Source organism: Heterodontus francisci, chromosome 18, assembly GCF_036365525.1.
Source record: "Heterodontus francisci isolate sHetFra1 chromosome 18, sHetFra1.hap1, whole genome shotgun sequence".
In the NCBI taxonomy this organism is placed as follows: Eukaryota; Metazoa; Chordata; class Chondrichthyes; order Heterodontiformes; family Heterodontidae; genus Heterodontus; species Heterodontus francisci.
In genome coordinates, this window is record NC_090388.1 from 23,453,871 (window position 1) to 23,480,710 (window position 26,840).

General features: G+C 42.1%; 1 protein-coding gene across 1 annotated transcript in view; it reads right to left on the reverse strand.

The window, feature by feature from the left end:
• The window catches only part of LOC137379502 (receptor-type tyrosine-protein phosphatase R-like), a 239,121-nt gene extending 215,245 nt beyond the window's left edge, over nucleotides 1–23,876 (reverse strand). The window contains exons 1-2 of the mRNA XM_068050422.1: nucleotides 23,592–23,876; nucleotides 9,747–10,069 (exon numbers count right to left, since the gene is read on the reverse strand). Of these exons, the coding sequence (XP_067906523.1) occupies nucleotides 9,747–10,069; nucleotides 23,592–23,649 (381 nt within the window). The 5' untranslated portion in view covers nucleotides 23,650–23,876. The remainder of the gene's footprint in view (nucleotides 1–9,746; nucleotides 10,070–23,591) is intronic.
• Nucleotides 23,877–26,840: the final 2,964 nt, after the last annotated feature.

Here is a 26,840-nt window from a genome sequence, read left to right on the forward strand (position 1 = left end):
CCAGGATTAAAGTAATCCCCATTCCCACTTTTCCTGTCATATTGGACATGATGGGCAAAACAGCCTCCTTCTATGCCTTAGATTTCTATGATTTTATGATCGCTCAGAAATGTCCACAGCTGCAGTGCAAAAACGTTCTCTAGTAAAGCAATATTAATCATCAGAAACATTACAGTTACAATCCCATCAGCTTCACGGTGGTCCCCATTCCAATCTTTAAATGATTTTATTGAAATCAGATGCCTAATACCACCAGAATGCTGTATTTTCCAAGAGGTAGCTGAAAATGAAGCAACAATTTACAAAAATACTCCCAAACTGATTTCCCGTCGCGATAGAAAAAGTCTTCCACCATCTAATTTTCTGTGGTAACCTGAATGAAATGGTTGCATCCCATGACTCCATTCCTGTTTTAGAGGCTATACATTTAGCTTGTTATTCCTTGTTTGCTTAATATATTAAAAATATTAATTCTGTGCATACTTCCGATTTGCAGTGCTTGACTTTGTGTTGTCAGAAAAGCAAAATACTACAGATGCTGGAAATCTGAAATAAAAACAGAAATACGCAGCAGGTCAGGCAGCATTTGTGCAGTGAGAAGCAGAATTAATGGGCTGAATGTTATCAGCCCCTCAACACCATGGGTCGCGGTGGGGAGGCCTGTAAAATGTTCGCAGGAGCGGCCTGTCTCGACCTACGATGCTGAGAAGGCCCCGCCGGACATTAGCAGCAGCGGCAAGGCCTAGGTGCACCCCACCACAACCCCACCCCCCACCCCCACACCCCCACCGCTTAGCAGTGGGACTTTCATTAAGATATTAAAATAAGGATAATTAACATTCAAATTAACTTATCTGCTGAGGCTGGCCGTCCGAGGCAAGATGCTGGTGGGGAGGCGGGAGGAATAAAATCATCAGGGCCGGAGGTGTGGGGGAGCGGGGAAAACTCTACCTATTGGCTGTGGGGATGGTGGGGAGAAAAGGCCTGCTCGGGTCTGCACAAAAAAATCCAACCCAAATCCAACAGAACCACATCCGACCCAAGCCCGACCCGGCCTGAGTCCTTCCATTTTTTCCCGCGCCCGACCCGACCCGACCCAACCATCTTACCTTCCATTTTTCACTTTGTTGCTGAACTGCACAAGCTTAAAATAACTGTAACAAAACCACCTTTCTAGTCCAAAAATTAAATTAACATTGGAGCCACTTACCTGTGTCCGACCCGGCCCCAGCCCGAATGCTGGAACCGGAAGTGCAAGCCGATCCGACCCGAACCCGCCACATGTCGTCGGGTACCGTTAGTTTCGGGTCGGGTAGCAGGCCTTTAGTGGGAAGGGGTTGAAGGGCAAAAGTGAAGAGTTTGGGGGGGGGAAGGTGGGACTTGGAATAGTGTTCATGTTGTTCATATTGCACCGAAAACACACATTGTGGGGTGGGTGGGAAAGGACCTCCAGCATTTATTTCAATTTTTACACTTAATGCAACAAAATATCACTTTAAAAATTAAAATCGCTTTTAAGGGCTTGAACCCCTTTAAAAACGATGCGGCGCCTACATGGTGCCACGGGGCACCGTTGCCGGGGATGCAGCAGCCGCCCCCTCAATGTCATCGGGGTGGCCGCTCCACCCCCTCCATTTAAATGAGCCTCCGTGCGTAATATCGTGAGGGCTGTACGACGGCACTTCCATATCAGAAGGCTGCCACCTTCACGCTGATAAAATTCAGCCCAATGATTCAGGTCGGTGACCTTTCATCAGATCTGGCAAAGGTTAGAAAAGAATTAGGTTTTAAGTAAGTGAAGTGGGGGGGGGCGGAGGGGGGGGGGTGGCGGGGGAAGTGGTGGAGGGGGTGTTGCCGGGGAAGGGAACAAAAGGGAAGGTGTGTGATAGGGCAGTGAGCAGGAGAGATTAAATAACAAAGCTGTCATGGGACAAAGGAAGACCTTGTTAATGCTTGTGATGAAAGGTGGTGGCGAGCTGCCTTCTTGAACCGCTGAAGTCCTTGGGGTGTAGGTACACCAACAGTGCTGTTAGGAAGGGAGCTCCAGCATCTTGACTCAGCAACAGTGAAGGAAAGGTGATATAGTTCCAAGTCAGGATGGTGTGTGACTTGGAGGGGAACTTGTAGGTGGTGGTGTTCCCATGCATCTGCTCTCCTTGTCCTTCTAGATGGTAGAGGTCATGGGTTTGGAAGATGCTGTCGAAGGAGCCTTAGTGAGTTGTTGCACTGCTGCAACCGTGTGTCGGTAGTGGAGGGAGTGAATGTTGAAGGTGGTTGATGGGGTGCCAATCAAGCAGGCTGCTTTGTCCTGGATGGTGTCGAGCTTCTTGAGTGTTGTTGGAGCTGCACCCATCCAGGCAAGTGGAGAGTATTCCATTACACTCCTGACTTATGCCTTGTAGACTGTGGACAGGCACTGGGGAGTCAGGAGGTGAGTTACTTGCTGCAGAATTCCCAGCCTGTAATCTGCTCTTGTAGTCACAGCATTTATGTGGCTGGTCAATTTCAGTTTCTGGTCAATGGTGACCCCCAGGATATTGAGCGTGGGGGATTCAGTGATGGTAATGCCATTGAATGTCAAGGGGAGACAGTTAGATTCTCTCTTGTTGGAGATAATCATTGCCTGACACTTGTGTGGCACGAATGTTACTTGCCACTTATCAGCCCAAGCTTGGATGTTGTCCAGGTCTTGCTGCATATGAGCTTAGGCTCCTTCAATATCTAAGGAGTCATGAATGGTGCTGAACATTGTGCAATCATCAGCGAAAATCCCCACTTCTGACCTTATGATGGAGGGATGGTCATTGATGAAGCAGCTGAAGATGGTTGGGCCTAGGACACTACCCTGAGGAACTCCTGCAGTGATGTCTTGGGATTGAGATGACTGACCTCCAACAACCACAACCATCTTCCTTTGTGCTAGGTATGACTATAACCAGTGGAGAATTTTCCCCCTGATCCCCATTGACTCCAGTTTTGCTAGGGCTCCTTGATGCCATACTCAGTCAAATGTTGCCTTGATGTCAAATTTCTTACCATTGCCTCCTCTGAGGACTACTGCCATCATTCCTGACAAAAAGTTACATTTTAAACCATTATTTTTAATTTCAATGTGAACAAAGACTCGTATTCAGCTCATAGCTGCATTTTAAATGCTATTTTTATATTTATTCATAAATAATAGTGCTGTTGAACACCTGCACACCCAATACCTGCCACGCAGCTAGACCTGCTTTATCTCCACCATGGATTCCAATACAACTGCTCAATATTACACATCCCCACTCCACGCTAGATTTTGTCAGCTCCACTTGATATTTGGCACATTAGTTGTGTTTCCACTCCCATTCACTACTTCGGCCATATGGACTGTCCCACATCTGGTAGCCCTAATGTGCATATATAGTGCCCTATATCTGCCACCAGATTCCTGACCTCATTCTCCAATGTCGCTATGCCTGATTTAGAGAGCTGCTTATGGGCCAAGATCTGGGATGCTGCTACACAGGATTATTTAAGAGCCCAGGGAGCAGACCTCAAAGTCGTGGGGGTGAGGCTAGGAACAATGGAGTGGGGCTGAAGAAATAAAGAAGCAGTGGTGAGAACTCACAGAGTTAAAAGCTCAGGACTGAGTGTCCAGGGAAGCGATGCAAACTCAGGGAGTGGGGCTGTAGGTCCAAGAAGAGAAGCTGAGACTACATGGAAGTGTGCTTTCTCTCCCTCCTGTTCCCACTTGACTCTTGCACCACTCTCGTTTCCACTTCTTCTCGCCTTGTCACTTCCCTTTGTCGTCCATTCTTCAGTTTTACATCTCTCAGTTCCTCAGTCTGTACTGAAGAGAAACTCCTATCCTATAACCAACTCAATGGGCAGGATTTTGTATGGGAGGCTGGGCTCCCGACGCCAGGCCAAAAAGATGGGGGGACCCCCACCTCTGCATTTTCGCGGCCCTCCAAGCATGGTGAATATGTTAAATTTCATTTGCTATCTTAGTACCATAGACATTAAAAATCTCGGGAATATAAAGCAATTGAGGGTCATGGGCCTAACACTGAGTAAATCACTTCAGTATAGTTGATCTCTTAAGAAGCAGCATGTATTGGTTGCTGTAGTCAATATTTTAAGACAATCTGATATACCCACTTCATCACCAACTGCTAAAAGTGGCATGCATAGTCCAATTTATTAGGAAAATGACAACAGAGAACAGCATCCCAAGGTTGCAAATGAAAACTGTTCTTTATGAACAGTTATATCCTCCATTATCTTCCCACAACAAAAACCTGCAGAGTCTCATGTAGAAATCCTGCATTGATTGTACATATAGCCTGAAACACCTAGCTTTTATTGCAGTATTTCCAGTTATCATCATTACAAATGATCAGACAAGCCCTGATCTTGAAGTCAAGAAAAGAAACCTAGAAAGGTGCAAAATGACTCTTTTTAATGGTAAACATATAATAGTGGCAGGGAAGAATGCTTTTGTTATCCATTCTCAGATAAATCCTTGATACTTGAGAAGTTGTATATATCATGCAGATTAAAGGAAATTTCAACGCCAAGATCAGTGATTGATAGCTGTGATGGTATGACACCTATTATTGCGCGAACATGGCCCTATTTATTTCTCATTGTCTGTAGCTGAAAATAGTAACAGCCAGAATATTTTACCTATAATATCGACACTTGATGTCTTGTTAGATCAGAAAACAATAAAGCCCAGTAAGAACTTCAGAGGACTCTGATTTTAAGACTAGCCAAAATTAAACTTTATATAAAACTTTTATCATAAACTTGCAGTGATGTTAATTCTACTGTGCTGTCCATCAAGAATTCAATATATTAAATTAGGAAGCTACTATAGCACCATTAATAAAATAGCAAATTGGATTCATTTTAATGCTACCACATTGCAAATTGGCACTAGACCAGCTCATTTCAATGTACCTCTGCAATGCAGCATAGAAAGCTCTCAAACTCTTTACTGCATTAACCATGGTACCCAAAGCTAATATGCTTTTGGATAAGAGTATCCCATATGGAGTTGATATGCTAGCTTCCAAACATGGAGGAAATGCTATCTACAGATCTATGCTATGCTTATTCCAGCTCTGAAGTTATATATATACATATGTAATGTAATATGTAATATACCCTGAGGCACAGTGTGGCTTTCGTGCAGAGAGATCGACTATTGACATGCTGTTCTCCCTTCGTCAGATACAGGAGAAATGCCGTGAACAACAGATGCCCCTCTACATTGCTTTCATTGATCTCACCAAAGCCTTTGACCTCGTCAGCAGACGTGGTCTCTTCAGACTACTAGAAAAGATCGGATGTCCACCAAAGCTACTAAGTATCATCACCTCATTCCATGACAATATGAAAGGCACAATTCAACATGGTGGCTCCTCATCAGAGCCCTTTCCTATCCTGAGTGGTGTGAAACAGGGCTGTGTTCTCGCACCCACACTTTTTGGGATTTTCTTCTCCCTGCTGCTTTCACATGCGTTCAAATCCTCTGAAGAAGGAATTTTCCTCCACACAAGATCAGGGGGCAGGTTGTTCAACCTTGCCCGTCTAAGAGCGAAGTCCAAAGTACGGAAAGTCCTCATCAGAGAACTCCTCTTTGCTGACGATGCTGCTTTAACATCTCACACTGAAGAATGCCTGCAGAGTCTCATCGACAGGTTTGCGTCTGCCTGCAATGAATTTGGCCTAACCATCAGCCTCAAGAAAACGAACATCATGGGGCAGGATGTCAGAAATGCTCCATCCATCAATATTGGCGACCACGCTCTGGAAGTGGTTCAAGAGTTCACCTACCTAGGCTCAACTATCACCAGTAACCTGTCTCTAGATGCAGAAATCAACAAGCGCATGGGTAAGGCTTCCACTGCTATGTTCAGACTGGCCAAGAGAGTGTGGGAAAATGGCGCACTGACACGGAACACAAAAGTCCGAGTGTATCAGGCCTGTGTCCTCAGTACCTTGCTCTACGGCAGCGAGGCCTGGACAACGTATGCCAGCCAAGAGCGACGTCTCAATTCATTCCATCTTCGCTGCCTTCGGAGAATACTTGGCATCAGGTGGCAGGACTATATCTCCAACACAGAAGTCCTTGAAGCGGCCAACATCCCCAGCTTATACACACTACTGAGTCAGCGGCGCTTGAGATGGCTTGGCCATGTGAGCCGCATGGAAGATGGCAGGATCCCCAAAGACACATTGTACAGCGAGCTCGCCACTGGTATCAGACCCACCGGCCGTCCATGTCTCCGTTATAAAGACGTCTGCAAACGCGACATGAAATCGTGTGACATTGATCACAAGTCGTGGGAGTCAGTTGCCAGCATTCGCCAGAGCTGGCGGGCAGCCATAAAGACAGGGCTAAATTGTGGCGAGTCGAAGAGACTTAGTAGTTGGCAGGAAAAAAGACAGAGGCGCAAGGGGAGAGCCAACTGTGCAACAGCCCCAACAAACAAATTTCTCTGCAGCACCTGTGGAAGAGCCTGTCACTCCAGAATTGGCCTTTATAGCCACTCCAGGCGCTGCTTCACAAACCACTGACCACCTCCAGGCGCGTATCCATTGTCTCTCGAGATAAGGAGGCCCAAAAGAAAAGAAGAATGTTGATATGGTAAAAATAAGTGCAGTTCAGTCAGTCATACACAGCACAGAATGAATGCACTCTGCATGGCAATTGTGAGTTCTGATAACTTTAGAGGTATTTTCTGTTCTTGCCAAATTCCCAATCGAAATCTCTAACAGCAAAGATAAAAATTCTGACAAACTTTGAGTATATAAAGGTACATCGTGTAATGAAGTAAAACAATTTTTTTAAATTAGGCGAACAAAATACTTTTCAAATAAGTTGATATCAAAAGTGTTACTAAAAGCCAAATCATATTTCACCCAATTGCACCCTATTCTCCCTAAATTCAGTCCAGGTAGGCCAGTGAACAAAATACACTATTTATGTCTTCCAGCACACTGAAAAAAATGTCTTCCCCCCAAGAAGAACAGAGCCACATTTCCCAGGAAAAACTCAACAACAGCAAGCTGTAAGGCAAATCCAGTTTTTAAATCATTTTAGATATCAAGATGAAAGATGACACCGCTGAAATCAAGTTTGACCAAAACCTTCTCACCATTCTGTAATGTTAACTATGCATTTTGATATGAATGGGCTTTGATAATTATTAAGGTTTGTGCAGATTGAATTGTCAATTAGTCATTCCCTTGGTCTTTTGTAACGAAATTAAGGCAAGACGTCAGAAATAAATTAATTTTAAATCAGCATCTCAACACTGATAGTAACAAAATTCATCAATATCAATGTCAGAATGTGGTCAGAAATTCAATTAAACTCATTAACTTAATAAACAGGTGGATTGTAAAGTACTTTCAGATTAATGTATTTTTCATCACTCAAATAAATTACTATTAAAATAAGTGTGGAGTTCTCAAGAAAAGGTTTGGTATGCAGGCTTAAGGAACAGGACTGTGGGAACAGGAGTAGGCCATTTAGCATCGTGAGTCTGTTCTATCATTCAACAAGATCAGGGCTGATCTGCGACTAAACCTGAAACAAGTTTTGTTAAACTTTATTTCTACAATCTCTCCAAAATCTCTTTGCTTTCAAGTGGGAGCTAAGCATTTCCTGAAATCATATAGTCTGGAAGTTATATTGGAGTATGTGTATGCCTTTAGTCAGAAATCCGAAATGGGGCAATGTAAATTTGACCATGACCAGGATAGTATGATGATAAAACACTGTGTATTAATCTACCAATGTGCACTGAAATAACTATTGCTTGCATAGTTATAAAGGAAATTGGAATTCTCAAATAAAGTTATACACATGATGACCTTTAAAGGGGTAAAAAGGTACAAACAACTTAAATGGTGTGTTTTACAACAAAATAACACAAATTTGCATTCCTTGACTAAGTCATGGGACAAAAGATATACATACAAATCCGATCATTTACTGAACTGACAATGTTGAGGTAGTTGGCTTTTGCTTCTCCTTCCAAAATTGCAGATTGACATTCCTGGTTAGCAAGAGGTGGTCAACCATCTTACTTGTTGACTGAAAAAAGGTTAAGCCTTCAATTGGTCTGATTTTTAAAAAGAGTTTCTCACTTGAGCTTAAAAATAGTTAATACATTAATACCAGCAAAATCTGAAAAAATACATCTCAGAACATTTCTTGTACTAATTAGACAATTCCTTTAGTTGAACAGCCTAGAACTAGGGGTCATAGTCTCAGGATAAGGGGTCGACCATTTATGACTGAGATGAGGAGAAGTTTCTTCACTCGGAGGATTACGAATCTTTTGAATTTTCTATGCCAGTGGGCTGAAGATGCTCAGTCATTCAATATATTCAAGAATGGGATTGATAGATAGTTGGACACTAAGGAAATGAAAGGATATGGGGATAGGGCAGGAAAATGGAGTTGAGGTAGAAGTACAGCCATGATCTTACTGAATGGTGGAGCAGGCTCAAAAGGATTGTATGGCCAACTCTTGCTTTTATTTCTTATGTAATTGCCAGTTAATCGTCCTTAAACATGCCAAATGATTTTCAGCACCACCCAACAACCATCATTCTTGATGAATTGAAATTGTTGTCATTGACAACATTCTGCGTCATAGTTATAGAGTCATAGAGAGATACAGCACTGATACAGGCCCTTTGGCCCACCGAGTCTGTGCTGACTATCAACCACCCATTTATACTAATCCTATATTAATCCCATATTCCCTACCACATCCCCTCCTACATTAATCCCATATTCCCTATCACCTACCTACACTAGGGGCAATTTATAATGGCCAATTTACCTATCTACCTACAAGTCTTTGGCGGTGGGAGGAAACCAGAGCACCCGGCAGAAACACACGCAGTCACAGGGAGAACTTGCAAACTCCACACAGTACCCAGAACCGAACCCGGGTCGCTGGAGCTGTGAGGCTTCAGTGCTAACCACTGCGCCACTGTGCCACCCCTTTTTAATTTTAAGTATCCATCCATAATGGTTTATTGCTTGATACCTGACTAAAATGTTGGAGTATGGTTGATATTTTGTAATGAATTATTCAAGTTGAGAAGATTATTGGTCACCATTATCTTTGAACATACTGCAGGTTGGTAGTTTAATGAACAAAGACAACTGACAATCTGAGGAAATTGAGTTTCTCAATTAAAGCCAGACTTTTCAGAACTGAGAGATTACACCCATCAGGAAAGATTGAGCAGGCAGGGGCTCCTTTCTCTAGAAAATAGAAGAGTGAGGTCTTCAAGATTATGAAAAGATAGAGTAGATGTGGAGAAGATATTTCCATAAGCAGGTGAGACAAGAACCAGGGATAAATACAAGCTAGTCGCTAATAATTCCAAAAAGGAATGCAGGAGAAAATTCATTACCCCAGAGACCGGTTAGAATGTGCAACTCGCTACCACATGGAGTGGATGAGGCGAATAGCATGGATGCATTAAAGAGGAAGCTAGATAAGCACATGAGAGAGAAAGGAAAAGAAGGATATGGTTGGTTGAAGAAGGGTAGGAGGAGGCTCCTTTGGAGCACAAACAATGGTATGGACCTGTTGGGCTGAACAGCCTGCTTCTGTGCTGTTGATACTATGTAATAGCAAATAAAGAGAAACATTTTAAGAATTTCTGTTTACCAAACATTTGTGAAAGAAAGGTTGCTTTATATTTTTTACACCGATACTTACCACCGATATCATGTCATCTTCAGGAACAGGAAGCTTTTCGATTTCTAACCGCTGGTCATTGTTTGCTACAAAATGAATGCTTTGTTCATTTGATACTTTAGGGAAAGTAGATTTGACAATCATAGCAGGATGAGGTCTGATTCGGTCCATATATTTTCTAAACGATGGCATTTTTATTGTGCTTCTTGGCATTTCTATACCACTTAAGTCAAGACCTTCATCGATGCTCTGTCCTTGATGATAGGTAACTACTGGCTTTCCACTGCTAACTGACTTCCTCTGACTTTTGGTCTTGAAGTGTTCTTGATCGCCTGAAAAGCATCCTGAAAATAGAACAAGTTGAGGAAGTTCATTTACATTTTCTGCAAATTAATTCAACTCTCTATTAACAGCATTTTTGCCAATAAGTAGACAAACACATTTCTATAATAAAAGCAAAATACTGCAGATGCTGGAAATCTGAAATAAAAACAAGAAGTGCTGGAAATACTCAGCAGGTCTGGCAGCATCTGTGGAAGAGAGGCAGAGTTAGCGTTTCAGGTCAATGACCCTTCATCAGAACTGAGAACTTGAGAACTTCATCAACACATTTCTATCCCTTGGAGCTAACCCTAAACCCATTGTTACTTATAACACAAAGGTAAGATTTATAAGTAGGATTAGACACATGGGGCTACTTTATCTGACAAATTATTGGCAAAAATTCAAAAATGTTCATTACTCCAGCTCACAAATATTCAATCAATGGAATATTTCACTGTTCATATCAAATATAATTATAAATGGTTTACAGTACAGTGATCCCATTGTGAAAATTTTAGAAATAATTATTTTACTGTATTCTAAAAACATAGTCAAATATGCATCATATTTCCCATATGCACACTGGGTAAAAGTGCTATGCTAGTTTGTGCCCAGATCAGATAAGCCTGCCCCCTTTTCCTTTCCACAATAGTTTAGGCTTGGGAGAGGGCAGGGTCAATTTTCATATGTGTGCATCAGTTTATGGAGAGTTACAGCATGGAAAAGAGGCAGTCATGCCTAACTCTTCCCCTTTTTTCCATGGAATGCATTCCTGGTAGGCAGAGGAAGCTACTTGCTGAAACAAGTGAAATTATAATATTTAAGTGAGGCAGATGCCATAGCAAACTCATTTCCTGGCTTTACTTTGGGTCTGTGCTGTTTCCAAATGACAACCATATAATGACTATTCAAGGCTGCTAGGTGTTGAGCTGGTACAGAAGGTTGTTTAAAGAACAAGTAAGAAGATTTATTCAACGGTTCTGAGGTCATTTTCAGCTCATTTTTTCTTAAGCTTTTTTTCTATTGGCACTGAAGTTCTTATAAGCCTTGTGTGATACTGGATAGAAGAAGGAATGCCAGAGTGATCATCCAGGCAAAGTGATTGAGCTCACCAGTTGAGGGCTGGCAAAACCAGTAATTGTACCATTCAACTACAGCATCAAGCCTGCCTCCACCTACTCCCAGGCATGCTTCAACACAGACTTATGAATGCAACTCTCTTCTTACCTACCTTATGTAGACTCATGTCTACTTTGGCAACCATCAAACAAAGGATTGGGTGGAGGGCCACTCCATCATTCACCTACAGCTTTATGCCTGCACCTTGAGTTTCCTTTCCCTTAATCGTTGCCCACCATTTCATCACCCCCTCTTGCTTTAATCATGACAAAGTCTGCCACTGGGTTGAATTTCTATCAGCCTATTGCATCATTCCCCTTTAATCATCCCCATCCCTTTAAATAAAAGCAAAATACTGCGGATGCTGGAAATCTGAAACAAAAACAAGAAATGCTGGATTCACTCAGCAGGTCTGGCAGCATCTGTGGAAAGAGAAGCAGAGTTAACGTTTCGGGTCAGTGACCCTTCTTCGGAACTGACAAATATTAGAAAAGTCACAGATTATAAACAAGTGAGGTGGGGGTTGGGCAAGAGATAACAAAGGAGAAGGTGCAGATTGGACCAGGCCACATAGCTGACCAAAAGGTCACGGAGCAAAGGCAAACAATATGTTAATGGTGTGTTGAAAGACAAAGCATTAGTACAGATTAGGTGTGAATATACTGAATATTGAACATCAGCAAGTGCAAACCTGAAGAAAAACAACCTGATATGACCTCCTTTTTCCTCAACCGAGGATTTCCCCCCACTGTGGTTGACAGGGCCCTCAACCGTGTCCGACCCATTCCCCGCACCTCTACCCTCACCCCTTCCCCTCCCTCCCAGAACCGTGACAGGGTTCCCCTTGTCCTCACTTTTCATCCCACCAGCCTCCATATCCAAAGGATCATCCTCCGCCATTTTCGCCACCTCCAGCGTGATGCCACTACCAGTCGCATCTTCCCCTCCCTTCCCCTGTCAGCATTCCGAAGGGATCGTTCCCTCCGCGACACCCTGGTCCACTCCTCCATTACCCCCACCACCTCGTCCCCGTCCCAGGGCACCTTCCCTTGCAATCGCAGGAGGTGTAATACCTGCCCATTTACCTCCTCTCTCCTCACTATCCCAGGCCCCAAACACTCCTTTCAGGTGAAGCAGCGATTTACTTGTACTTCTTTCAATGTAGTATACTGTATTCGCTGCTCACAGTGTGGTCTCCTCTACATTGGGGAGACCAAGCGCAGACTGGGTGACCGCTTTGCGGAACATCTCCGCTCAGTCCGCAAGCAGGACCCTGAGCTTCCGGTTGCTTGCCATTTCAACACTCCCCCCTGCTCTCATGCTCACAGCTCTGTCCTGGGATTGCTGCAGTGTTCCAGTGAACATCAACGCAAGCTCGAGGAACAGCATCTCATCTACCGATTAGGCACACTACAGCCTGCCGGACTGAACATTGAGTTCAATAATTTCAGAGCATGACAGCCCCCCACTTTACTTTCATTTTTAGTCATTTTTAGTTATTTTTTCTTCCTTTTTTTTTGCATTCCTTTTTACATTTTTTACAATCTTTTTTTGCATTTATTTCATTTCATCTTAGTTTGTTCAGTTTGCTTACCCACTGTTTTTTTCAGGTTGTTTTTCTTCAGGTTTGCACTTGCTGATGTTCAATATTCAGTATATTCACACCTAATCTGTACTAATGCTTTGTCTTTCAACACACCATTAACATATTGTTTGCCTTTGCTCCGTGACCTTTTGGTCAGCTATGTGGCCTGGTCCAATCTGCACCTTCTCCTTTGTTATCTCTTGCCCAACCCCCACCTCACTTGTTTATAATCTGTGACTTTTCTAATATTTGTCAGTTCCGAAGAAGGGTCACTGACCCGAAACGTTAACTCTGCTTCTCTTTCCACAGATGCTGCCAGACCTGCTGAGTGAATCCAGCATTTCTTGTTTTTGTCCCATCCCTTTAAATTTCACTTATACATCGCTTTCCACACCAATCACTTTATATTTGACCATCTTCCGTGAATAGATTTCAGAATTTAAAAGATTAATATAGCTTATATATAAAATGAACACACTTGGAAAAAGCAAAAGGTTGTTAAGCTAACACCAATTAACCATCTCTATAGCAACAACTAAAAATTAACTGCCCTTTCTGATACGTAGCATTGCCTAGGTATTATTTGAAAAATGGGTGGAAGGATAATTCATGTGAATCTTTTTCCTATATCTACCCAAATCTGCAACTGGATGTGTGAATCATTACACAGATGGACTGACCAATGAAATATGAATGCAACCAACATATTACTTCTCGTAAGATCAGCACCAGCCCATTATCTATTTTAGGACTGACTTACGCTAATCGATGAAAATCAGCCCCAATTGTTGGCTGAAAACAAGGCCTGGTTGTAGAAGTATAGGAACAGGAGTAGGCCATTCAGCCCCTCAGACATGTTCCACCATTCAATGAGATCATGGTTAATCTGAATCTTGACTCCATCCATCTGCCTTGGCTCAATATTCTTTTATGACTAGCAAAAATACAATCAGTTTCAGATTTAAAATTATTAATTGAGATTGCATCTACTGCTTTTTGTGGGAGAGAGTTCCACACTTCGGCCACCCTTTACATGAAGAAGTGATTCCTCACTTCCCTCCTGAATGGCCTGGCTCTAATGTTAAGGTTCTTTATTTTTGCTTCTTTATAGCATTCAATCCTAGAATCAAACCATAGACAAATCAGGTGTACTTAAAGCTGGTGTTGATTACACATGGTAACAATTTCACAAAAGAAAATGATTTAATTGCCAGGTGCAATCCATGCCCTCAATGGGAGAGATAAGCTAGCTTATTTCACTGTTCAAAAATATCAAATATTAACAAAAACAAAGTACAGTTGAAGGAATGCCAGCCTCACATACTGCTATTCTTTCCATGTACTTGTTCAGAGGCCCATTGAGAGTCCACATATCATGATTAACATCCAGTGAAAATTTGATCTCACTACTTTGCTATCCTGGCACAGTTATTGATTCTGGTGCTCTCAGTTCTAAAATCAAAAGGCCAGGAGATTGACCTTGTTCTGAAAGCAGCACAAAGTGGACTGGGTACCTGTAACACACGCCCAAAGATTAAGGCCCAAGGCTTGCTGGAAATTGAGCCTCAGGCCTCATTTACTTATTACCTACAAGCTACAGATGCCAATCAGACCTCCTGCTGTAGCTCGCCATTTGGGGTCTAGAAAAATTCCGGCACAATTAGTTCCTGGTGGTGGAGTGGAGGGATGGGGGGTGGTGGGGAGATGTGGAAGTAAATGAGCAGGGGCCAAGCGCTGGCCAGCAGCAACCCACAATGTCGCTGTGGAGCCAAGAAGGCATTAGTTGAGCATCCAAGAGTTTGATACAGAACTAAACAAATTCATTCCAGATTGCTGCTAACACGATAGGCTGCTAAAAAATTGCAAATAACCAAGGGAAAAATTGTCAGGAATTTTGGTAAACCAATTCAGACACACCATCCAAATTTCCTGCCCTCCAATGCTCAACAATGAAAGAACCATTTTGTTTTGATCACATGTCTTTGGTACAGGGAAGAGGGTGGAGGACTGGGTGGGGCGGGTGAATATTGTTTGTTAATCTTCGTCCCTTGCCTATTATATTGTTTTTTATTTAATTTTAGTTTTTGCAGTTTATTTTTAATTTAACCGTCTCCCCAAATAGATTTCAGAATTAAGGCAAATGTAAATATATGTATTATACATGCACATCATTGAAAAAATCAAGTTATTGACATAACAGTGAGCAAGTATCTCCATAGCAACTACAGAAAATTAATTACACTCTCTGCTATGTAAAATTATCTAGGTTTTTTTTCAATTGGAAGCTCTGCTCTTGTGAATCTGTTACTGTTTATCTACTGATTCAAAGATCGCTTAACAGGCATTAAGCACTGTAGTATCTATAAGAATATGTCATCAGGGTCACCTATTTTGTAAACAACCACCATTCATCATGCCTTATGCTTCTGGTGGCTATTTCATAAGGTCAAAAATTTGAAAAGGACAAATTCTATAACACAGAGATATTGTAAATGTAAATGTAATGACTAAGCTAATATTTCAAATAAATAAAATCAATAAGGGATGGAAACACCCAGCAGGTCAGGCAGCATCTATGGAGAAAGAAACAGAGTTAACATTTCAAGTCGAGGACCTTTCAGAAAGTCGTCAACCTTTTAAACTTGGGGTGCCTGGCATAAACAGGGTGCTACCATTTCATTTGGACCAATGGTCCAGCTTTTACCATCTTCAAAGGAGCCTTCTGCTCAGTGCCCATTTGAGGATGGCTATTTCAGGGGGTAGCCTCTTTGAATATGCAAATCTCTGTGCTATGATATACATTGGGCTCGAATTGTAATTTCGAAGTGCTACTGGGTTGTACAGCAGAAGGGCCATCAAAAAGGTAAAGAAATTTCTCTGAGCCTCTCTTCTCACTCATTTAACGATCATTTTAAATTAACGACACCCTCGTTATTGTTTCCCCACCACAGCAAACAATCTTTCATGACTCACTCTACCAAAACTCTTCAGTATTTTAAAAGCCTCTATTAAACCCCTCCTGATCTTTTTTGCTCCAGGGGAAATCATCCCCATAAGTCAAGATACTCCTGGTAACTACAGTTTTCCATCCCCAATATAATTGTTCATGAATCTATTCTGTACATCCTCCATGGCTTTAATATCCTTTCTGTAATGGGGCATAGCAAACAGCGCACAGTACTGTAAATGTTGGCTAACTGGACTAATAGATGCTGAGAGGCTGTTTCCTCTGGCTGGAGAGTCTAAAACTTGGGGTCATAGTCTCAGGATAAGGTATTCGCTATTTAAGACTGAAATGCAGAGAAATGTCTTCATTCAGAGGCTTGTGAATCTTTGGAATACTCTATCTCAGAGGGCTGTGGAGGTTCATTGGGTATATTGAAGACTGAGATGGATAGGTTTTTGAACATTAAGAGAATTAAGGGATATGGGGATAGGACAGGTAAGTGGAATTGTGGTAGAAGATTAGCTTATTGAATGGAGGTGCAGGTTTGAGGGGCTATTTGCTGTATTCCTGCTCTTATTCCTTTAGTCTCCCTGTTCATCCACACCCGTTAGTATGTTTCCATTAGATGTATACTCTATTTCATGTTTTTCTTTCTCCCAAATTCATATTGTCGCACACCAAACCAGTCTAAATCACATGTGGCACCTGTCTACCCATTTCACTAACTGTTCTATGTCTTCCTGAAGTCTTTTTCCATCTTCATTGTTTGCCAAAACTTCTACTTTATGCTATCAGAAAATTTCAAGATTGTATAACTTTTTCCAAATCAAAAACATCTACAGAAACACACCAAGAACAAAAATAGACCCAGCACTGGCACCTATTCTGGCTCCATAGTCTATTACAATACTTCACAGAATGAATTTTCTGCACTACCTTTCAATATTAATATTAGATTCAAAGATGAGGCATATAAAATTGCCAGAAAAAGCAGCAAGTCTGAGGATTGGGAGCAGTTTAGAATTCAGCAAAGGAGGACAAAGAGGTTGATTAAGCGGGGGGAAATGGAGTGTGAGAGTGAGCTTGCAGGGAACATAAAAACTGACTGTAAAAGCTTCTATAAATATGTGAAGAGAAAAAGATTAGTGAAGACAAATGTAGGTCCCTTACAGTCAGATACGGGGAAAATTATAATGGGGAACAAAGAAATGGCAGAACAATTAAACATATACTTTGGTTCTGTCTTCACAAAGGAGGACACAAATAACCTCCCAGAAATGTTAGGGAACCAAGGGTCTAATGAGAGGGAGGAACTGAAGGAAATCAATATTAGTAAAAAAATAGTGCTAGGGAAATTAATGGGGTTAAAGGCTGACAAATCCCCAGGGCCTGATAATCTACATCCCGGAGTACTAAAGGAAGTGGTCCTGGAAATAGTGGATGCATTGGTGGTCATCTTCCAAAATTCTATAGACTCTGGAGCAGTTCCGACAGATTGGAGGGTGACAAATGTAACCCCACTATTTAAAAAAGGAGGGAGAAAAAAAACAGGGAACGACAGACCAGTAAGCCCTACATCAGTAGTGGGGAAAATGCTAGAGTCTATTATAAAGGATGTGATAGCAGAACACCTGGAAAGCATAAATGGGATAGTGCAAAGTCAGCATGGGTTTACCAAAGGGATATCATGTTTAACAAATCTACTGGAGTTTTTTGAGGATGTAACTAGTAGAATATATAAGGGAGAAGCAGTGGATGTGGTATATTTGGATTTTCAGAAGGCTTTTGATAAGGTCCCAGATAAGAGGTTAGTGTGCAGCATTAAAGCACATGTGATTGGGGGTAATATACTGGCATGGTTTGAGAATTGGTTGACAGACAGGAAACAGAAAGTAGGAATAAACGAGTTATTTTCCGAGTGTCAGGCAGTGACTAGTGGGGTACCGCAGGGATCAGTGCTTGGGCCCCAGCTATTCACAATATATATCAATGACTTGGGTGAGGGAACTAAATGTAAGATTTCCAAGTTTGCAGACGACACAAAACTGGGGGGGAAAGTGAGCCGTGAGGAGGATGCAAAGAGGCTCCAAAGTGATTTGGACAAGTTGGGTGAGTGGGCAAATGCATGGCAGATGAAGTATAATGTGGATAAATGTGAAGTTATCCACTTTGGTTGTAAAAACAGAAAGGCAGATTATTATCTGAATGGTGATAGATTGGGAAAGGGGGGAGGTGCAGCGAGACCTGGATGTTCTTGTACACCAGTCACGGAAAGCAAGCATTCAGGTGCAGCAAGCAATTAGGAAGGCTAATGGCATGTTGGCCTTCATTGCAAGAGGATTTGAATACAGGAGCAAGGATGTCTTACTGCAGTTATACAGGGCCTTGGTGAGACCACATCTGGAGTATTGTGTGCAGTTTTGGACTCCTTATCTGAGGAAGGATGTTCTTGCCACAGAGGGAGTGCAAAGGACATTTACTAGGCTGATTCTTGGGATGGCAGGATTGTATGAGGAGAGATTGGGTCGACTAGGCCTATATTCACTAGAGTTTAGAAAAATGAGAGAGGATCTCTTAGAAAGTTATAAAATTCTAACGGGACTAGACAGGCTAGATGCAGGAGGATGTGCCCGATGGCTGGGGAGTCCAGAACCAGGGGTCACAGTCTCAGGATACAGGGTATGCCATTTAGAACCGAGATGAGGAGAAATTTCTTCACTCAGAGGGTGGTGAACCTGTGGAGTTCTCTACCGCAGAAGGCAATGGAGGCCAAATCATTCAATATATTCAAGAAGGAGACAGATATATTTCTTAATGCCAAAGGGATCAAGGGATATGGGGAAAAAGCGGGAACAGGGTACTGAATTAGACGATCAGCCATGATTTTTTTTTGAATGGCGGAGCAGGCCCGTAGGGCCGAATGGCTTACTCCTGCTCCTATTTTCTATGTTTCTAACATGAAAAATCAGTTTACATCTTTTGTAGCAGCTACACAGGAATGATAAAAATGCATGCTTAACCAGGGTGCACTATAATGTAGAGAATACGAACTTCAGAGGAACTGGTAAACTAACAATTTAAATATCCAATTAAAAATTACTTTGGAGGAAGCAATAGTTTTTAATTTTAGAATTATGTTCTACATCCGCTGTCCTGTACTTAAACATTAAATATTTATTTTAATATGAAAAAGAAACATTTGCTTATAGAACCATAGAAAAATTATGGCACAGAAGAAGGCCATTCAGCCCATCATGTCTGCGCCGACTGAAATATCTAGCCGCCCAATCTAATCCCACCTTCCAGCACCTGGTCCGTAGCCTTGCAGATTACAGCACTTTAGGTGCATGTCCAGGTACCTTTTAAATGAATTGAGGGTTTCTGCCTCCACTACCATTCCTGACAATGAATTCCAGACACCCACCACCCTCTGGGTAAAAAGTTTTTCCTCATGTCCCCTCTAATCCTTCTACCAATCACATTAAATCTGTGCCCCCTGGTAATTGATTTCTGCGCTGGGGGAAACAGGTCCTTCCTGTTTACTCTATCTAGGCCCCTCATAATTTTGTACACCTCAATGAAGTCACCCCTCAGTCTCCTCTGTTCTAAGGAAAACAACCCTAGCCTATCCAATCTCCCTCATAGCTGCAACTTTCAAGTCCTGACAACATTCTTATAAATCTCCTCTGTACTCTCTCCAGAGCAATTATGTCCTTTCTGTAATATGGTGACCAGAACTGTACGCAATACTCCAGCTGTGGCCTAACCAGCATTTTATACAGCTCCAGCATTACATCCCTGCTTTTGTATTCTATACCTCGGCCAATAAAGGAAAGCATTCCATATGCCTTGTTCACCAGTCTATCTACCTGTCCTGCCACCTTCAGGGGCCTGTGGACATGCACTCCAAGGTCTCTCACTTCTTCTACCCCTCTCAATATCCTCCCATTTATTGTGTATTCCCTCATTTTGTTTGCCCTCTCCAAATGCATTACCTCACACTTCTCAGGATTGAATTCCATTTGCCACTTTTCCGCCCACGCAACCAAACCATTGATATCATTTTGGAGTCTACGGCCATCCTCTTCACTATCAACTACATGGCCAATTTATGTGTCATCAGCAAATTTCCCAATCATGCCTCCCACATTTAAGTCCAAATCATTAATATAAACCACAAACAGCAAGGGTCCCAATACTGAGCCTGAGTAACACCACTGGAAACCGCTCTGCATTCAAAAAAACATCCGTCGACTACTACCCTTTGTTTCCTGTCACTGAGCCAATTCTGAATCCAACCTGCCACATTCCCCTGCATCCCATGGGCTTTCAGTTTTTTGACAAGTTTGCCATGCAGGACCTTGTCAAATGCCTTACTAAAATCCATGTAGACCACATCCACTGCACTACCCTCATCAATCCTCCTTGTTACTTCCTCAGAAAACTCAATCAAGTTAGTCGTCCCTTAACAAATCCATGCTGATTATTCCTGATTATTCTGTGCCTTTCTAAGAGGCAGTTTATCTTGTCCCTCATAATTGATTCTAATAATTTACCCACCACTGAGGTCAGACTGACCAGTCTATAAATATTTTGCCTATCCCTTGCACACTTTTTAAGTAATGGTATAACATTCACAGACCTCGAATCATCTGGTACCTCTCCTGTATCCAGTGAGGATTTGAAGATGATCCTCCGGGCATCCAATATTTCCTCTCTGGCTTCCTTTAACAACCTGGGCTGCAATCCATCTGGCCCTGGCGACTTATCCACCCTCAAGGATGTCAGACCCTCTAGTACTTCCTCTCTCATTATGCTTATCATATCTAATATTTCACACTCCTCCTCTTTTACTACACTGTCTGCATCATCCCTCTTCTTTGTGAAGACAGAGACTAAAAACTCATTAAGAACCCTGCCCACATCTTCTGCATCCATGTGTAAGTTTCCTTGTACATCTCTGATAGGTCCTACCCTTTCCTTAGTTATCCCCTTGCTCTTAATGTACTGATAAAGCATCTTTGGGTTTTCCTTCATTTTACCTGTCAATAATTTTTCATGTCCTCTTTTTGCTTTTCTAATTTCCCTTTTTTCTTCACCCCTGCACTTTCTATACTCCTCTAGGCTTTCTAAAGTGTTAAGTATTTTGTGATCATCATAAGCTTTCTTTTTCTGCTTTAACTTACCCTGTAAGCTTCTTGATAAACAGGGGGCTCTAGATTTGGCAGTACCAACCTTTATCTTTTAGGGACATGCCTACACTGTGCCTGTGGTATCTCGCTTTTGAATGCCTCCCACTGGTTTGCCACTGATTTTCCTTCAAGTAGCTGTATCCAGTCTACATTCGCCAGGTCATCTCTCAGTTTCATAAAATTTGCCTTCCCCCAATTTAGAACTTTTACTCCTGTTTTATCTTTGTCCTTTTCTGTATTATGGTCACTATCTCCAAAATGGTCACCCACTGTTACTTCATCCACTTGCCCAGCTTCATTACCTAATTCTAGAAGTGGTGAATATGTACCCAGATGACTAACATAGAAAAATTGAATAAATTAGTCCTGCTGGGATTTAGACATGTAAGTCAATGTGATATTGCTTATTGTATAATCATTTGGTTTAAGATTTTAGATTTAGAGATACAGCACTGAAACAGGTCCTTCAGCCTACCGAGTCTGTGCCGACCATTAACCACCCATTTATACTAATCCTACACTGATCCCATATTCCTACCACATCCTCACCTGTCCCTATATTCCCCTACCACCTACCTATACTAGGGGTAATTTATAATGGCCAATTTACCTATCAATCTGCAGGCTGTGGGAGGAAACCGGAGCACCCGGAGGAAACCCACGCAGACACAGGGAGAACTTGCAAACTCCACACAGGCAGTACCCAGGTCGCTGGAGCTGTGAGGCTGCGGTGCTAACCACTGCGCCACCCATATGTGTTTATGTGATATAATCTATTTAAGACTGGATTATGAGCAGGCAACATTTTATGATTTAGGGCAAAGACATGTCATAAACTGTGACTCTAGACTTGCAATTCATACATTCCAGGAACTGAACTCTAATTCTGAATTTTAGATTTGTTTGCCTTCGTTTTGGAGCTAAAACAACAAGCTGATATCCTGAATAGGTATTTTATTAACTTCTATTCTGAACTGCCATCTCTGGGTGGGTTTTCATGATGACAGCTGTTCACTTTGGAAAAGCAGTGAAATGTATTAAAGCAACTTCTAAACTTTTAATAGTATTTATTACAAAGAATGTGGTTTGAATTATATTAATTTCATTACACACAAGTGGTATACACAAAATCCTCAACAGAGAAATATACAGTGTATAATTTATTCTACTTCAAGCCTTTAGTAATCCACTCAGTCATTGCCCCTCAGTCACAGAATGACTTTGATATTTCATTGTTCTCTATTAAGCACTCTTCATTTATCTCTGAAATTCCACACAATGCACAAGCTTAATGGGAGAAGTGCCAAATTGGCTCAATCGGTAGGACTCTCACCTCTGATTCAGAAGGTTGTTGGCTGAAGATCAACTTCATTACTGGCACATAATGTAGGGTCACACCTCTGTGCAACAATGAGAGACTTTGGTATTGTTCGAGGCAAAGCTCTCTGAATGAGATATTAAAACAACGTTTTGTGCCTTATTCTTCTGGTTCAGGTGGAGATTATAGATCACATGGCTTTACTTCAAAAAGAATGCGGAGCTTCCCCAGTGTCCTGGTCAAGATTACTATCAACACACCTGCCTCAACCAACACCATCAAAAATTAAACCAAACTGAGAGTTATTCATCACACTGCAATTAGAGGAATCTTGCTGCTGTATTTAACCTCTTCAAAAGTAGTCAACTGTCTGAAATCATTTAAGATGTAAGATGCTATTTACATGCAAAAGGGTTGAATAGCCACACGCTAATCAGCTTTTCATGTATTGTATCTCATAAATAAACAGAATAGGCTTTTTGGGAGGAAAAAATCCGTCATTTTATCCCAATTTTAATCCAATGTACATCATTAAATACTTCCACTGAATGGGAATATGGGGGATCTCCAGAATCTAGACCTGCAATGTACTCTTGAATGAACGGAAAATACTGCGGATGCTGGAAACCTGAAATAAAAACAGAAAGTGCTGGAAATACTCAGCAGGTCTGGCAACATCTGTGGAGAGAGAAACAGAATTAACATCTCAGGTCAGTGATCTTTCATCAGAAATTTGGTCTGAATTCAGGTCTGATGAAATGTACTCTTGATATTCCCGGAACAAATCGATCGGAGCCAAATGATTTTGATTCCAAACAGTACATTGCTTCCAGTACTGCACAAGCCTGTGCAATGACTTCACAAAACGGGTATGTTTTGCTACATTCACGTGCCCTTGCCTGGCTGCGCTGACCCTGGTGCTGAAATGGGCCTCAACGCAATGAACTTCCTCCCCTTCAGCCCATACAGCATCCCCGCGGAGGTGCTCAGGATTGACATCCATATCAATAGCGGAAAAAGCAGCAAGGTGCAGACCAGTGCACAGTGCTCATCCGTCCTGAGGGAGGGATTCTCACTGGCAGGTTGGGTCGCAGTCCGATCAATTTCATGCTAACAAGAAAACTGAAGCGTTTTAATCCTGATCTGCAGCCTCACTTTATAATCTCAGAATTTTCACCTAGAGAAAACTGCAACTGCATTCTAACAAGTTCCAAGTGTTGACTCCATTTGATATATATTTTGGAAAAAAAAACATTCTCCCGCATCAGTGCACCTTCTTCCGCCTCCTAATGCTACGGAAGCAGCAGCCTTCGGTAGTAAACACCTGCTCAAAACGCACATATGCGGTGTGGGTTGACAAGTCAGGTGTAACGGGACCTACCTGCAGTTTGGAACCGTAGCAGCGCGCAAACAACCAGGACATCGAGCCTGCCCTGCATGGTTGTCTACACACTTTCAGCATTCAACGCCAGATACCGCCACAGCGGATTCCCCCAAAGGGATTTAGCCCAAAGGCGCAGTCAGTTTTGACACCACGATGTTTGCTAAGTCAGCAGCCGGGGACGATTCTGCATTTCTCCCATCGCCGTGGTCGCCTATTGCGCACCTACAACCCGAGACAGACACAGACACAAGCTAATGCATAATTGATACGGTGTATCGTCCGCTCCTCCGACAGGTCTGCGACTCCAGTGAGTCGAGGCGGACAAACCGCAGCGCATAAAGAGGAGGGGAGGGAGCTGAAGGGAGCAATCAGATCCTGGCGAATGGTGATAAAGGGAGACGGTGGCAGCTGTAAAGCACCTCCTAGCAACCAAACATCACGTGTGTTTAAAATTGAAATTTGGGTTTGGCGGATATTTTATCAACGAGATTAATATGTATGCATTTCTCAGAAGGTCAGCTGTCAAATATTGACACTGAAATTGCAAGAGCGCATTTCAGAACAGGGTTCTTAGTTTCATAAATGGCACTTAACCAATCAGTGCCATTATGGAGCTGAAATCGTTCTTCAGGGTTTTTTTTTGCTGGGGACAGTGACGTGTAGTGGTCACCAAATTCTCTAAATGGCATTTATTTAGTGAAATGGACACACTTCATTCATATGGTTAGAACAATATTTTTCAGTTTGCAGACACCGTGCAAAATATTAGGGCTAATCAGTGCGATGACATCAACAATATTTAACATGCCCTGTGTGAAAGGAGGTTTCATTCTGGCATTAAAATGGGAGATCGGGCTTCTGTCATGGAAAGAGTTAAAGGTACAAAGCTCCACTGATTTTCTCTGTTGGTGATGATACTATATAGGAGTACCACACTTCAAGAACTTAAGAAATAGGAGCAGGAGTAGGCCATTCTGCCGCTCAAGCCTGCTGCAGCACTGAATAAGATCATGGCTGATCTTCTACCTGAGTGACACCACCCTGCACTGTCCCATATCCGTTGATTCCTTAGTATTGTTATGGTCAGGTGAGGAGGGGTGGAAGGGCTTCCCTCTTCTCCCTCGCCTTGTTTGTCCACAACAGGTTTAATTCTTTTCTTAAAGTGGATGTACTGGCCAATTCAGCAGGTGTTTGATTACTTACTTGCTATGATCATAACAAAAACCAATTGGATAGGTTTTCTTGAGTTGAACAAAGAGGTCAACTTTATTGTACTTAAACCAAACTAAGTAGAATAATAAACTTCACGCCAACTTTCACAGGCAGACACACTAGTGGTTCTCACACACACACAAATAGGTTACAGAGTGGGGAAGGGTAGATTGGTCGAGTTAGCATCCATAGGAAAAAGGGCTGTACAGTCTGTGGAGTTTGGTGATTCGGCTGGCTTCCAGCTGAATTTGGTGTTCCTGAGGCTTTTAGTTTGAAGAGATAGATGACTGATTCTGTGGGGCTCTTGGGTTTCCAATTCTAGTCAAAGGTGGTCAGTCAGTAGACAGAGTTCAAAGTTTGCAAGCTGGAATGGAGAGAGAGAGAGAGGGAGAGAGAGAGAAAGGAGGGATCCCCACTTGGGTGTGCACGTGTCAGAGTCCAGATGCTTCTCAACCTGCTGCAGAGAAACACCAGCTTAAAACCACGATGGGGGGTTGGGGGGGGGTGCGAGGGGAGCTTGTCACATGACAGTCACCCAGTGATTCAAGCATGGTAGTTAGCAGTATACCTTTTACTAACGAACAGGCAGTTCCCTTAAACTTCCTGAGCCTTGGTTCTTGCAGACATTTCTTCTCCCTCTCACAGGCCTTGCAAAGTAAGATACAGTGTTGCAAATTAGATGGCCACCTTAAGCTGCTAGCAAAGTCATCTTTTATCTGTTCCTTTTTAAATGTCATTAAAAAATATAAATTCAGGTCTCCAGTCAGTGGATTAAAGAAAATTATCATTCAACAAAGCATGTTGGTGTGACAGTATCCAAAAATCAGTCCATCTCTGACTTGAATATGGTCAATGACTGAGCAGCCACAGCTTTCTGCTGTTGAGAATTCCAAAGGTTCAGGTTGATAGGTAAATTGGCCATTCTAAATTGCCCCTAGTGTAGGTAGGAGAATGGTGGGAATGTGGTAGGGAATATGGGGTTAATGTAGGATTGGTATAAATGGGTGGTTGTTGGTCGGCACAGACTCAGTGGGCCGAAGGGCCTGTTTCAGTGCTGTATCTCTAAATATAAAAGATATATAAATGGTCCACCCCTTATTCTGAAATTGTGATCCCTAATTCTAGACTCTCCAGCCAGGGGAAACATCTTCCCAGCATCTACCCTGTCAAGCCCCTTTTAGGAAATGAGGAAGCTGGAACACTCTTCCAAAGTAGGAAGCTTGACTCTTTCCTTGGTCCTAATTAAAGTTTCATTGCAATAAGAAGAAGAATCCAAAACTTCAGGGGACTAACCTCTGAGATACTTAGTTCCCACAAGTTAGTGATAACAGAGTTTGACTATACCCATTAAATGCATTATGCAGTAATAGAAAGTAGAAGTGTTATTTGCCATATATTTGTTGAACTGGTCAGCAAAAATGACCCATTTCCCAGATTTCAATGTACTTTAGTGTGCTGTATCATGATAGACTGTGTTATCATTCTGTTATAGTCATCACATATTGAAAACATTATCAAAAGTTTGACGTCTGTATTGTGATATCAATATTTTAGTTTAACAGTCACATTGAAGTGGTTTATATTGTGCTTACAAAAGTCAATCAACTACAGTTAAAAAAAAATTATGCAGTGAGACTTCTTTTTCCACCACTGCTCAAGGTTTCTTGTTCCATTTCACCTCTGCAATGTCAATATCAAAATCGTTTTACTTGCATAATTGATGGAGCTGCTCCTCAGCAAAAGCATTAACTTGGTCTTATCATGGAACAGGTCAAAGAAGAATTGATCCCAGGGCTGCTCTCTGTTGGCTTATAACAATAATAGGCAGCAGTCCCACAATAGCTAGGTCCAGTCTTAATTATGTCAACTTTTCTAAATAACTGGAGTAAAATGTAACAGGAAAGAACATGGACAAGAAAAAGTTAAACTAAAAAATAACTGTATTTTTCTGCTTACTTACAAAACATTCACCAGCACTGCAGTTCTGTACTGTAGCCACAAAATGTGCCTGCAACAGTTGCCAATAGAGTTGCT